General features: G+C 45.0%; 1 protein-coding gene across 10 annotated transcripts in view; it reads right to left on the reverse strand.

Moving 5' to 3' along the window:
- Nucleotides 1-12,748, reverse strand: part of RERE (arginine-glutamic acid dipeptide repeats) — a 253,914-nt gene that overhangs the window by 48,708 nt on the left and 192,458 nt on the right. For all 10 annotated transcript variants that reach the window (XM_068915489.1, XM_068915491.1, XM_068915495.1 and 7 more), the window contains one exon: nucleotides 8,349-8,429. In XM_068915489.1, the coding sequence (XP_068771590.1) occupies nucleotides 8,349-8,429 (81 nt within the window). The remainder of the gene's footprint in view (nucleotides 1-8,348; nucleotides 8,430-12,748) is intronic.

Below are 12,748 nucleotides of genomic sequence, written 5' to 3' on the forward strand. Positions count from 1 at the left end.
ACAAAATAGTCTTTAACTTGCCATAAAACTAAGCCATTCAGCCACGTATGTCTTTCACAGATTAAATCAAGGACCGGTCGGATGGGATTTGTGTCGCACCACTTTTACATCAATGCAGCCAGTAGGAAGGACATCAAGGCTCATCTTCCTGCTCTGCCACACGTGTTTTCTGTGTCCCTGAGCAAGTCATCAGGTTTGCTGCTGACTCAGCTCCTCGTTTGCAAAAGCCACACCATACCCCACAGTGCTCTGTATTAGGTACAAGATTAAACATTGTGAGATCCTCAGGCATCAGTCGTGGGTGCGGAGTTAGTACCACAGACAGGATTACTCCTAGATTATTTCTCTAACAAACTGTTTCAAAAGTCAGACACCACGCAGGATTACACAGAGAAATTTATTCAGTACCGTGCAGTTACCCGAATTTTATAACACAACACTGCTCTAAGACAGGATGTTCCACAAACATTACTGTTGCTTCCTGTGACGTTTCTACTTTCCCCTTTTGAAAGCCATCTTCAAGGTTTAAAGCCTATTTTCAATCCCTAACTGGGTAGAAAACAAATGAAAGGAAGGGTTTGGTGCTCTGCATCCACAGAAGAGAATCTTGCCAGCATCAAAGACTCAACCATGAAAATAAACTGTGCAAATTCTCAAGGAGATACCTATTTCACGTATCCGAGATTCACAGGACCGTAAGACTGATGTCCGAGGATTTGGTACAATCTGACAACTGCTACAAAAGAAAAAAAGAAAGGAGGAAAGCGAATACCTTTTTTCACAGGGAAAGAAAAATGCAGAATAAAAAGTACTCAACTGCTGACCAAACAAAACATTTTGACCAGAGATTCACATTCCTGCAGCACAGGTACAAAAGAAAGAATTCGCAGTAAGAAAATAAACTAACAATAAAATGCCTTATGATGGTGAATTATAAACAGAAGGTTAGGAAAACACAGAATTACCAGCAGGCACAGAAATACTGTTCTCTTTCAATTGTTGAGAGAGAAAGAATCAGACAATATTGTATCAATTTCCTAAATAATCTTGGCTTAGATCTTCTATTACACACTTTTCTCCACAAAGCAGAAATTGTCCTTGCTGGCTCTTTGACAAAACACAATGCAATTGGCTAATGGTCCTCTTTCGCTTGCAACAATATTTTACCTCTACCTACCTCTAAACCTTCGGAGAAAAATAAACAATGGGTTTCAATCCTGTATAGTAAAATAAAAAAAAACAAAATCAGAGTACAAATAATAGAGCTGATTTATTATCCATGCTGAACGCAATCCCAGGGTCCAGCTGGCACAGTGAATACATCTTCTATTTTTACTTCTCCCATGCTCTTCACCTATGAAGGTTTCTTCGTGAGAAACTCAAATAAGCAGCCCAGACCCTGAGCTGATGACACTGCAAATGACCTTCAGAACTCAACAGTAAAGTAACGCAACAGCAAACGAAGAGAGCATGAGAAATTTAAAATAAATTTTAAAAATGCACATCAGGTGCTTTCTGTCATCGATTTTACTTGCTTCAACTGAAATTGAGTGACACATGTGAAAAAGGTATTTTTGCCTTTAAAAGACGTAACCTTAGTTCTTAATCAGATGGCCCAGCTCTAGTGGCACTGGGCCATGGAACTGAATCCTGAGAATCGGCCAACGTACAAAGGCAGTTTGCAGAACAAGGACTTCAGATGGAAGCGATATCTATCTTCGGGATAATGGTATGCTGCAAGAAGAAACTCAGAAAATGGAAAGAAAAGGAACACACGTGGTACGTAAGCCACAAAACAGGAACTGTGGCCCAAGCTTATCCAACAAAGTATAGAGCTGGCAGCTTCGTGCACCTGTATGATGTGAAATCAATTTTATAAATAATAAAGACATTGTGTTTACCAGAGGTAAACTAGAACTGTTAAATCTCTTCAAAGGCTTTTCCAAACCTTCTCTTTTATTATCCAATAAAACGGTGACATTTGTAATAGGTTTACCAGTTCAACTTCTAAAATCAAGCCAAATCACAGTGAACACGCATGCTGAACATCCATGATAGATGATCCGGTCTTTGCAAAGAGCTTTTAGCTCAGGACTGCTCAAATCTAGAAATATCTCCATCTGAGCTCATTTTCTAAAAGTTCAGCATTTCATAAAATTCTTTGGCACGCTCGTCCTGCCCCCGGTGCGAAGTCTGAACTGAACCACTGCATGCTGCCTCAGTACGCTGCTTTATCTTAAAGCCAAACACCTTAATATACTGGCCCCCACCAACCAGCGAAGCTAGGCACTCCGCTAAGAAATACGCAAAAATAAAGAGCAGCAACACGTTCCCTTCTGAACTGTTGGTTATGCAAACGAACCTACGGTTTCGCTTACACAGGGAAAGCAACTAACTGAAGCCTCAGCCTGTTTTTCAAAATTGACTGAAGCCCAGTAGGATATCTGCTATGTCTGAAGGGGCAGAGGGAGCAGGGAAGGGCAAGAGGGAGGGAGGGAGGGGAAGGGTCTTGGGCTAGCATTTTTTAATAGTCTAAAGCCTAGTCCCTGTTTCAGCAGGAACAAAACCTTCCAATTGTAACATCCACTGACAGAAGCGCTAGCAGCGCTGAGGAGAGCTGAAATGAAAAGAAGCAGTGGCTGTTTATGTTGGCAGTCGTTTCACACTCTAATGGAAAATTTCAGCTCTGCCTGCATCTAGGCTACAGCAAGTTATTAAGGAAAAAGGTTCGGCTTTCAAACAGAAAAGGCTTACGCGGCTTGTCCCTGTTTGAACGCTCTCCTGTAGCAAAGATAAATCGGGAAAAAACGTGCCAGGACCACGCCGTGTATTAATATGCCATCGTTAAGGGAACATACCATTCAAACACAGTGCATTTCTTTTGGGAAAGGAGGACAGCGAGTAGCAATGCCCATGCCGCTTACACACAATTAAAGTCAGCTATTGGTGAAAACCAGTTATACCACTAAATATAAGTATTAAAAAAAAACAAAAAACAAAACCACGGGGCTAACTCATCACTTTATACTAAGGGACTGAAATATCTTCACCTAATTATCCCACTTTTTTTTTTTTTTAAAAAAAGGAAAACTGCTATGTGAACAATTATGCTGAGGGAGAATCATTACACTTCGTCTGCCCGTGAGCTCTCTGCACAAACATTACTAAGGCTGTTTGTTGACACAAACAACGCACAGTACCGACGGCAGAGAGGACAAACACCTCGCCAGCCGGCACACACGCACACGCAGCGACCTTTCAGCTGCCACACGTTTGCACTATATTTAAGAGCTACTCAGGAAGCCAATATTGAATATTATGTAACACAAGATTAAGCATTAATGAGGCACGAATAAAATTGTTTATCTAAACCCCAATCTAAAATTAAACAGAAGTTTATGCTGAAAGCTCGCACTGCACACGTTTTGTCTCCTAACGTTAACAGAGCACAGCTTATTTAGTCTGTGAGGTCAGTCCCAACAGCATTTAATTTGGAAGGATGTTTCCTGCCAGGGGAGAGAATATTTTTCCTAAAGAAGAAAACGAGGCATGTTTAGCTCTCGTGTGCAGAAATAACAGAATGCATTACAGGTATTTTGATCTCAAAGAAAGCAGTTGATAATTCATTACTTTTATTAACGCTATGTTTCAAAGCCAAACGCAGATGCGTCCACCCAAAGGCAAGACCTTTGGGTTGCACTCTGTCGTCTCCTGCTACGCAGCCAAACCAAAATTCACACGCACCAAAGCAGCCTACGTGCTCAATAGAGAAATCCAAAACAAAATTAGACTAAAGTCTACGCGCCTCTACAAAGATTCACTGTCCTCTTTTTAGACTTCTCACTAAGCAAGCAGCTCCACAAGGCTCCCTCAGGAGCCCCAGCCTGCCAGGAAGAAGATAAGCAATTAGACCACGATCACAATCGCCGCACCATAAACCGTCGCTGAGGAACGCTGTAGGAGTCAGTCGAGAATCTCAAAACATTCAGCTAGGTGTCATCCCCAGTTTTATCAATAAGCAAAAGAGGGGGAAAAGTCCTCGGGGCCTATTCCCACGACGGATTCGGGGTTTTCCCAGCCTCGCTTCAATTAGGGCATGTGCCACTGCTACCTACCGATGCAACTTGTTACTGCCCCTAAACCTACGTAAGGCTGCCTACGTAGGACAACCTCCTGTTGCCCTCCATTTCTAATGGATAACTGACCAGCACTCAGTACTAGAGCTCTGCCCGTCAGCCCACGGAGCTGATATCAAGGGGGCTGCGGGAACCCACAACCAGGGGAAAACAAGCCTGTTTTTTTCCCCCAGCAGCACACAGCCTTAAATAGTTCAAGACTACTATGAAACCGTACCCTAAGCGAGCCTTACAAAACTGCTGCCGAGTGACCTGCACAAGCACAGATAAAGACCAGATAAAGACCAGAACGGGACCCGGCCCTAAATTTGGGCAAACGGACACCATGATTCGATGTCCTCCCTCTCCTGCTCCCGCCTGGACACTCCTGCTCGCGACACGCGAGGAGGCCAATGTGCTCGCCTTCACTCCTCGTCTCTCTCTACCCTCTGCTATTCAAAAGAACGTAAGAAGTCCACCTCCAACCTTCTAGGCACGTAAGTCTATTTGTCTTGGGCCTATGGCAACGGCGGTACTTCTGAAACTCTCAAAGTCAAGTAGCTCGGCGTAATCATCTCAGGAATTCAGAGCAGGAAGGAGAATTTTTAATGCTTCAAGTGTCCTGTATTATCAGAAAGTTTCAGCAAATCAGCCCAAAACAGGAAAAAAACCCCCAAACATATATACATAAAGCCAAATCAGATCATTAAGAAACCTTGCTGCTAGTTGTACGTTCTGTGTTCTCACAACATAGGAATTTAAATGAACGTTACTAATGAAATCTCATCACATAGGTGCCTCCAAAACTTCCCTCTTGACTTACCATGTAGAAGAATCCAAAATGCTGCTAACTATGAAGCAAGTGAGCGTAGGACATTATACCAACTGTGCTATTCAGCTACAGCTGTAACTGACTGTAAGAGAAAATACTCAGGAAGAAGGGGAAAAGAAGAAGCATAAACGGGAACAAAAAAAAAGATGCATCTAAAAGAGCATTAAATGGAAACCCAAAGAAGGTTCCTAAGTTTTAATCAAACTTATTTGCACAGAGGCACTTTTTCTCCAGAGTATCACAAGGTTAACATTTACTGATCCGGCCTCTACAATAAGCTGTTGGCCTTCCTTAATCACCTTGAGCATTCCCGTTTCAGCAGGGGGCATGCTCAGATAAGAACTAGCTTCAGTTCCTGCCTCTTGCTTATACGTGCTTGAGGAGAACGCTACAGCTATTTATGCTCATGCCCACTGGGAACCTCTCTCAGACGTAATTGCTTTGAAATAAACGGGAAGAGCAAAGACCTAAGCATACGGCTTCGATATGCCATAAATACGCTCCTTCATAAAGATCTTTTCTTACTGGCAATTCATTTAGAAGAAACTACGCCACAGTTGAAACGCAGGTTGACAAACACAGGGTTTTCTTAGTACATTGACTGTGGAGGGAAAAAAGAGAAGATAACTCAACCAGATAACTCACAAGCATCCTAAGGAACGTCCTAAGTACAGTATGACCTAATTCTCATCCCTCACCAAGGCCTCTTTACACCCGCCAACATTTCAGAAGAAATGTAACCCGATCCTCACTTCTATATTCTGGCTTCCTGCGCAGTAGCATAAACCTGATTTCATATTAAAAAAAAAAAAAAAAAAAAAGGCCTGGTCGCTACAGCAAATTTGTGTTTCTATCCCATCACTTATGTGCCACTACTGCAACGTTCCTGCTGCAGGGCTCAAGGAGGTGTTCGGAAGAGTTCCCCCCCGGGAAAGCAGCAGAAGCATAAATGTCTAGAAAAGGAACGCATTATACAAGAAGCATGATTTTAAGGAGATTTAACTTTAAGTGGATTTTTCCGAGGGGGAAAAACCCTGGCTCTCCTCCCTTATAAATGAGAAATGTACAGGATGTATTGACCTATAGTCTGGTTTTCATTTAGGGCAAATAACTTCAAGAATGTCCCTGACTCATTTTAAAGTAGCTTTTGCAGGACTTGGGAGTTGCTATAAAAGTTCTCTTGTGTCCACATAATCATTTTTATTTAGAGTTTCACCTCATGTTAATATGGTGGCTAAACAAGAAAATAAGGCCTTTTTTCCAGCGTTTCTGGAATTGCTGGAAGGTTACTTCATGCTGCAATACAAGGATGACAGGCAAAGCATCGGAAACTATTCTGGTGAGGAAAAAAACACAGAAATTAATCCCACTGCCTTATAGTTTGCAATTCCACTCTAAGGAGGGAAAGCAAAACTGGATAGTCACATATATTTACTATAGCCTTTATTCTGTATATCTTACTACAGTAAAGCTGCTGTAAATTTTATAGGAAAAAGATTGCGGGGGGGGGGGAACGACAAAAACCACCAGAGGGGAAACCTGTGGGCAAAAATAGGAAACAGAGATTAAGCAATCTGTTGTAGGCCAAAGGTTACCTGTAGGATCAGTTACCACCAGGGGCTAAAATAGCCTGCTCAAAACCATCAACGCCCAGCTTCCCGGTCGCTCTAACTTAACATTTCATCTTCTCTACACTAAAAATTTAGGCTCAATACAGCAAAAACGTAACACTCGAGCAATGACAGCCGGTATCAAATCCCACAGCCCTTGCAAGCTCAGGGCCCAGAGCTTTAGGCCTGACAGCCAAGCAGAAGTTAAGCAGTAAACAGGCAAACAGGGTCCGACAGACGTCCCCAACTGCCAGCTCTCCTGTTTTTCTCTTTGGCAAACACCCGCTTTATATTTAAAAGCTTTTTTCAGAGCAGCTGCAACTGAAATCAAACTTTAAAACAGTAATTCACCTCTCAGTAACTTTATTATCAGCAGAACGCGTTTCTAAACTAAACGCCGCTTTGTCCTAAATACGTTGCTGCAAATTATTCTAAAGAAGGGAGGAAAGACGGACTGAGCAAGCCGACTACGTACCGGACGCGTTAGGCTTCGCGAGAGCGGCCCGCTACCGCAGCCTTCTTCCCAACCTGTCGTCTGCTCTAACACTGGGCTTTCGCGCCTCAAACTCCATCAAAATACTAAAGCAAAGTCCTCCTCTACTTGCTCTGCTTATTAAGTTTTCCTGCCATTCCCAAAGGAAACAGTGAGCACATACACTTGGCTGAGGCACACTCCAGCAATCATTTCCCCCTCCCCTCTCCGTTCGACTCATCTGGCGTTATTAACTATTTAACGGGGAAAGACTGTGATGTCGCGATATCGCGTCCCGAGAACATCTCAGGAGAGGAGAACAGAAACATCCTACAGCGAGCGAGGGGCTTTTAAATAATTTTACAGTAACAATCTTCCCTACTGGACACCCAAGTTCCACCATCAAAAAAAAAAAAAAAAAAGAAAAAAGGAAAAAAAAAAGGCTAGACAACCTCATCTCAGCTATGCTTTAAATAAATATTTTCAGGATCGCTAACACAAACATGTTATTGTTACTTTAAAAATAGTCACTGTAACTCTATTTTCATTGAGTTATTTCCCTCCCTAAATTCAGGACAAACACGAAAACTGCTTTGCCAAACCACCCTCCCAGCAGTTAAATGACACCTGCAGAAACCGAAGTTTCTAGAGAAGCTGAGCAATTAGGACTAATGGGAAACTAACTAGATTCCCAGGGCTTCCCAAACCTTCTTCCCTCTGAAGAAGTCAGCCACCCCTCCAAGGCCATCTCCTTCCTAAGGACTTGCCAGGTTTCTAATAGAATTGGGCAGTTAAGTAGCTTTATGAAGTCCAATGGAGTAATAAGCCATGAATCAATTCAGAAACTAAAGTTACGTGTTTGTTGTCCACATGGTTTTGGAACACAAAGAGTTAAATAAAACCACCAAATCGGGCAGATCATAAGGGCAGCCGGCACATACCTCCTCCTTCCAGATTCAATTAGATTTTGTTTCGTTTTAGGCTTTCTTTAATTACCTACTGCCGTTTGAGCCCAACTTGGTGACATATATGTATTATCCCACCGTAATGTCAGAATTTAAAATTAGATCTGGGCTCCATAAATACACCTCACCCAACCTCAATGACTCCATCAGCAACAATGGCTATTTTATGTAACACCGTTCATTCACAAGCCCTAAAAACCGCACTTAAAATTACCGCAACCTTTGTTAGCTGCGGATTTCTCCTCCGTTTATTTGAGCGGATTCAATTCAGGGCTGGACGGAAATAGTTTTGTAAGATCAAATGCTGAAACAGCAGGAGAAAACGCAAATTACATAAAGTCCAAATGCACTTACAGTCTCCTTATTGGGAAGCAACTCCTTTCGGATCCTGAAGAAGTTCTTGCCGTACTGCCTCAATCCCTTAATAAAACGTTTCTGCGATAAAAGGCAACAAAAAGAGGATGTCAGCAGAGAAGGAAAAGATCTTGTTAATCAGCACAACAGCCAAGCAACGCTCGCAGCTCGGGGCCGCTTGGCAGAAGACAACGTACGCGCAGCGCAGCGACGGAGGGCAGGCGGGGAAGAGGCTGCCGAAAGACACCGAGGAATTCAAGCCCAACTCCCGGCGCCTGGCGCCGAAGTCCGGACCGCGGGCCGAGCCGAGCCGCCCCGCGGCGCCTCTCCCCTCGAGTCTATTTATCTTGCAACTACGCGGAAGATACGCGAGGCTGGTTTTGAGGGGGGGGGGGGGGGGAGAGGTGCCTGCCGCTCCGGAGAAGGCGCCGCAGGGGTTGCCGAGTCCTGGCAGCCGCCAGCCCCCGGCGCTGCCCCTGCGCTTCCTCCTCCTCCTCCTCCTCCTCGGCGGCGGCGGGGAAGGGGGGCTGCGGAGCGGAGCGGAGCGGGGCGGGGGAGGGCCGGGCCGGGCCGGCGGCCGCCCAGCGTGTGATCGCGGCGGCGCTGGGCGGCGCAGCGCCCGCGGGCGCGCCGCAAAAGGCGGCCTGGATCGCCGCGCCCCGGCCGCCGGGGCTCCCCCCCCCGACCACTACCCCGAGGTCAAGCGCCTCTCCCTTCTCCCTGGCGCTTTTCCCTTTCGCAGAAGGGGCGCGCGGATGCAAACGCCGGCGCCCGCCCGCTCCTGCCCACAGGAGAGGGCGAGGGGCAGCCGAGACGTAAACCGACCCCCCTACGCGCGGACATACCCCCCCCCCCCTTCAAGTTGGCTTAAGGCGGTTTGGACCAAATCTTCAGGCGACCACGTCTCTGAAGGAGGGGGGTTAACTGCGGGGCAGGTGGTTAGAGGCTCCCAGCTCCAGAAAGGGTAAATCACTCCCAAAATAGCGCTTCGCGCACCTCACGAGCTCCCACCGCAACGCTGAACGCCAACGGGCCAGCCGCTCTTGGTACCTCCTGCCTAGTATGTTGCAGCCTCACCCAACCCTGCCCCTCAACCCCAGCAAGACTGCTAAGGTTTGCCAAAAACACGCCTGTGGGTGCGGAGGCAAGAGCTAACCACCAGCTGTAGGTGCTCTGAGCTGAGAGTCCCCTCCAGCGTATGATGTGGTCGCAGCCACCTGCTCCCTGGAAGCCGGGGAAGCGGGCTCTCAGGAGCTCAGGAACTAGGGCGCCCCGGTTCCTATTGGACTAGTAGCAGGGTACCGGCCCCCCGCCACGGGCAGGAAGTCGCACGCAACCACCACCTACGGAGCAAGCCGCCAAGACCGCCGGCAACGCGTGACTGGTCACCAACGCACTTCTCTCTTTACCCTGCCGCCGACAAGGGATTCACACGGCGCCGCGGGGGAGGATGACCGCTCCCCTGGCACCCTGCACGCACCCCTCCTGCTTTGTGCTTCTGCGCAAGGAAAGAGGGCAGCGGTAACGAGAAAAAACCAACGTGCTCACGCAGCATTCCCAGCATCCCAGGGAGCAACATAATTCCTGCCTACAACTTATCACCACGAGAAAAAGCAACTAAATCAAGATGAATTTAAAAGCAAGCAATCCACAGGGCGCTCCGATTCTCAGCGACGCAGCTCCTGGCTTCCTCCGCCTGGACATCACGGCCACCGTGCGCCGCGCTGGGGGCACGACGCTTTTGCAGCATCAGCTCACAGAGCATATACGAAAACGCGACATAAAACGCTGCAGAAGAGTAAGACGACACCAGACCAGGAACGACGACGACTGTGGATGAAAAACAGCAGAACATGCAAGAGCTATCTGGTCCACAGTATAAAAGGGAAAGGGCTGATCGCTTATTCCTCATTGTACCAGTGACTTACTACGGTGTATCTGAAATTCTCTGGGGACCTTTTTTTTTTTTTTTTAAATTCTTTTTTTTTTAACCAAACTATTTCACATTTGTTTTGTGTTCTTACTGAACCTCCCTCTTAAAAACCCACCTGTATCAGTTGTCTCCTCCCTTTCCACTCAACAAGATGTCAAAAATGCCTACTGGGAATGTAAGCACAGCCCAGCCCGTCTCAATAGCAGAATTAGAGGGAGCCTGAAATGATGTTCTAAATTCCCAAAAGTGACTGAAGTCAATCTTTCTGGCATTCTGGCCAGATATGCTGTCACATTTATCGGCCAAGAGAAAGCGGCATGGTTAACAACGCAATTCCAGTCTTCAGTACTCATGCTATGTTCTTCCAGGAGATGCGTTCCAACTCAAGTTCCTAGGCCGCGTGCAGACGCTACTGGGCTGGATAGGTCAAGGGAAAAGGATCAGAAAGGCTCGAGTAAGGGGAGAGCAGCTGCAAGCAGTCACTAAACTACTGGATCCATCAGTGTCCTGCATCAACCCTCATTGCCAAAATGAGCCCCTCCAAGGAGGGCACTAGTGTTTAACGAAATGGAAGCCATCTTATGCTTCTCAAGAGTTACTACTTTTAACAGTCACCATGACTTTTTTAAACAGTGGCTTCACAATAAAAGTGACAGCACTGGGCGTTCTGCCTGTATTTCACACAAACGGCAGATCAGACTTGTGGCTACCCTCGTTTCTGCAGCTTATAAACAGAAGTCTAGAATTGCAACTGGACTGCATCTCAGCAATATGACCGAGTCGGTGTCCACAGGCCATCGATGCACTGCAAGAAACTTAAGAGATACTCCTCAACTATAATACAGTTGTCTGCCTCTACTGAAAGCCATTCTTATTAAGAAGTGCACATAAAACATTAGTGTTATAAACTCAGGAAATTTAAAACCTAATAATCTAGTTTTTAAAAAAAAAAAAAAATCCAGATTTTTCTTCCTGTACTAGTCTCCCATTAATTCTGGCATCACATTCAGTTCTCCCTTAGCTTGCAATAAGAACAGCTACTTCTTTTCTCCAAGTTCGGCACAATAGAGGCCTCTATTAAATTTTTAAATATAAAAGAACGAAGTACATAGTTCTCACCAAATCCGAAGTGACCTGTTGTTCTCCTGTGTGTTGTGAGACAGACTGCTAACACAGTTGGAATTTTCTCACCTCGCCACAAATCACATGCAACAGATTTCATCTCTGCATTTTAACGGGGCAGGAGATGTTGCACTCTGCCTGCAAAAGGCATCTGAAAATGATAGCTGCTAGATTAAAATGGTCTTAAGATATGGGGATGGTAGAACAATGAGACTTAATCCTATGGATGCATGAGAAAGGAGGCTTTACAAAACACAGAGGTAGCTCAAGAGCACAATGGTTTAAAAATCCAAATTCAGTACGTTTAAAAATTAATAAACTTCCATTTTACCACTTTCGTCTAAATTTAAAACATTATTTACTACAGAAGTCTGTCAGCGTTATTGTTTGCACTGTTCACTGAAGACAAACTGTAGCAAAATTTGCATAAATGCTAAGAGTAATCATTGCTGTGAAGTAGCATTAGGAAATCCCATGGCTTCCTAGGCCAGGCAATGTTGACAGGCGACACAGTTGTATTTTATGACGTGGTTACCATGGCTATTGACCAGCCAGAACACAAGATCTCCTACAGCTATTTTATAATTTGAGCTTCTCCAACGTAATTTATTAGATTCTACAGTATCCCGCTACAACGTGTAAACAGGGAGCTATAAATAACCAGGAATGAACAAGGAACAAGCATGTTAATGTTTGCATGTGTGTTACTTGCAGGTCCCATATTTTATCCCAAGAAACAAACATCGTGACAAGATACACAAAGCCATTATGTTCTGACTAAGAGAGCTCAGATGGCATGTTTATCAATGTGATGATAACGCCACTGCAAAGCCGTAGTTAAGGTTATGCGTCAGGGTTTCTATTATCAAGAGATTAGAGTTTGGCAGGAAAAATTTGCTGCTGCACGCTGAAATTCAGCACCCCAGGTTTTAACTGGGAACTGAGGACCAGTCTGGTTTTCCTATTTACTGCAGAAATCTGAAGCAGACCTGGCCTGAAAAGCACGCAGGAAAAACATGCAACACAAAATAACCTGTTTAATCCATTTAAAAATTTCAAACCGAAACCTCATGGGCTTCAAAAAGGCAAGACGACTCTGACAATATCAAACTGTAACTTCATAACTGCTCCTAGTATGTCCCTTCTGAGGTGACGCTTCAATCAGGTTCAGACCAAATGTATTTTTTTCCAAAGTCTATGTGTTATTTCATTCCCTTGCCACAACTCTCAGCAGGTTAATTAAAAGTCTTTTGTAATGCAGTATATTTACAAACACACACAGAGCATTTTCTGTTCCTGCTTAATCCAAAAAATAAGGATTTCGACTCAATTCTGAAAGATGCCC

The sequence above is a fragment of the Struthio camelus genome, chromosome 21, assembly GCF_040807025.1.
Source record: "Struthio camelus isolate bStrCam1 chromosome 21, bStrCam1.hap1, whole genome shotgun sequence".
Lineage (NCBI taxonomy): Eukaryota > Metazoa > Chordata > Aves > Struthioniformes > Struthionidae > Struthio > Struthio camelus.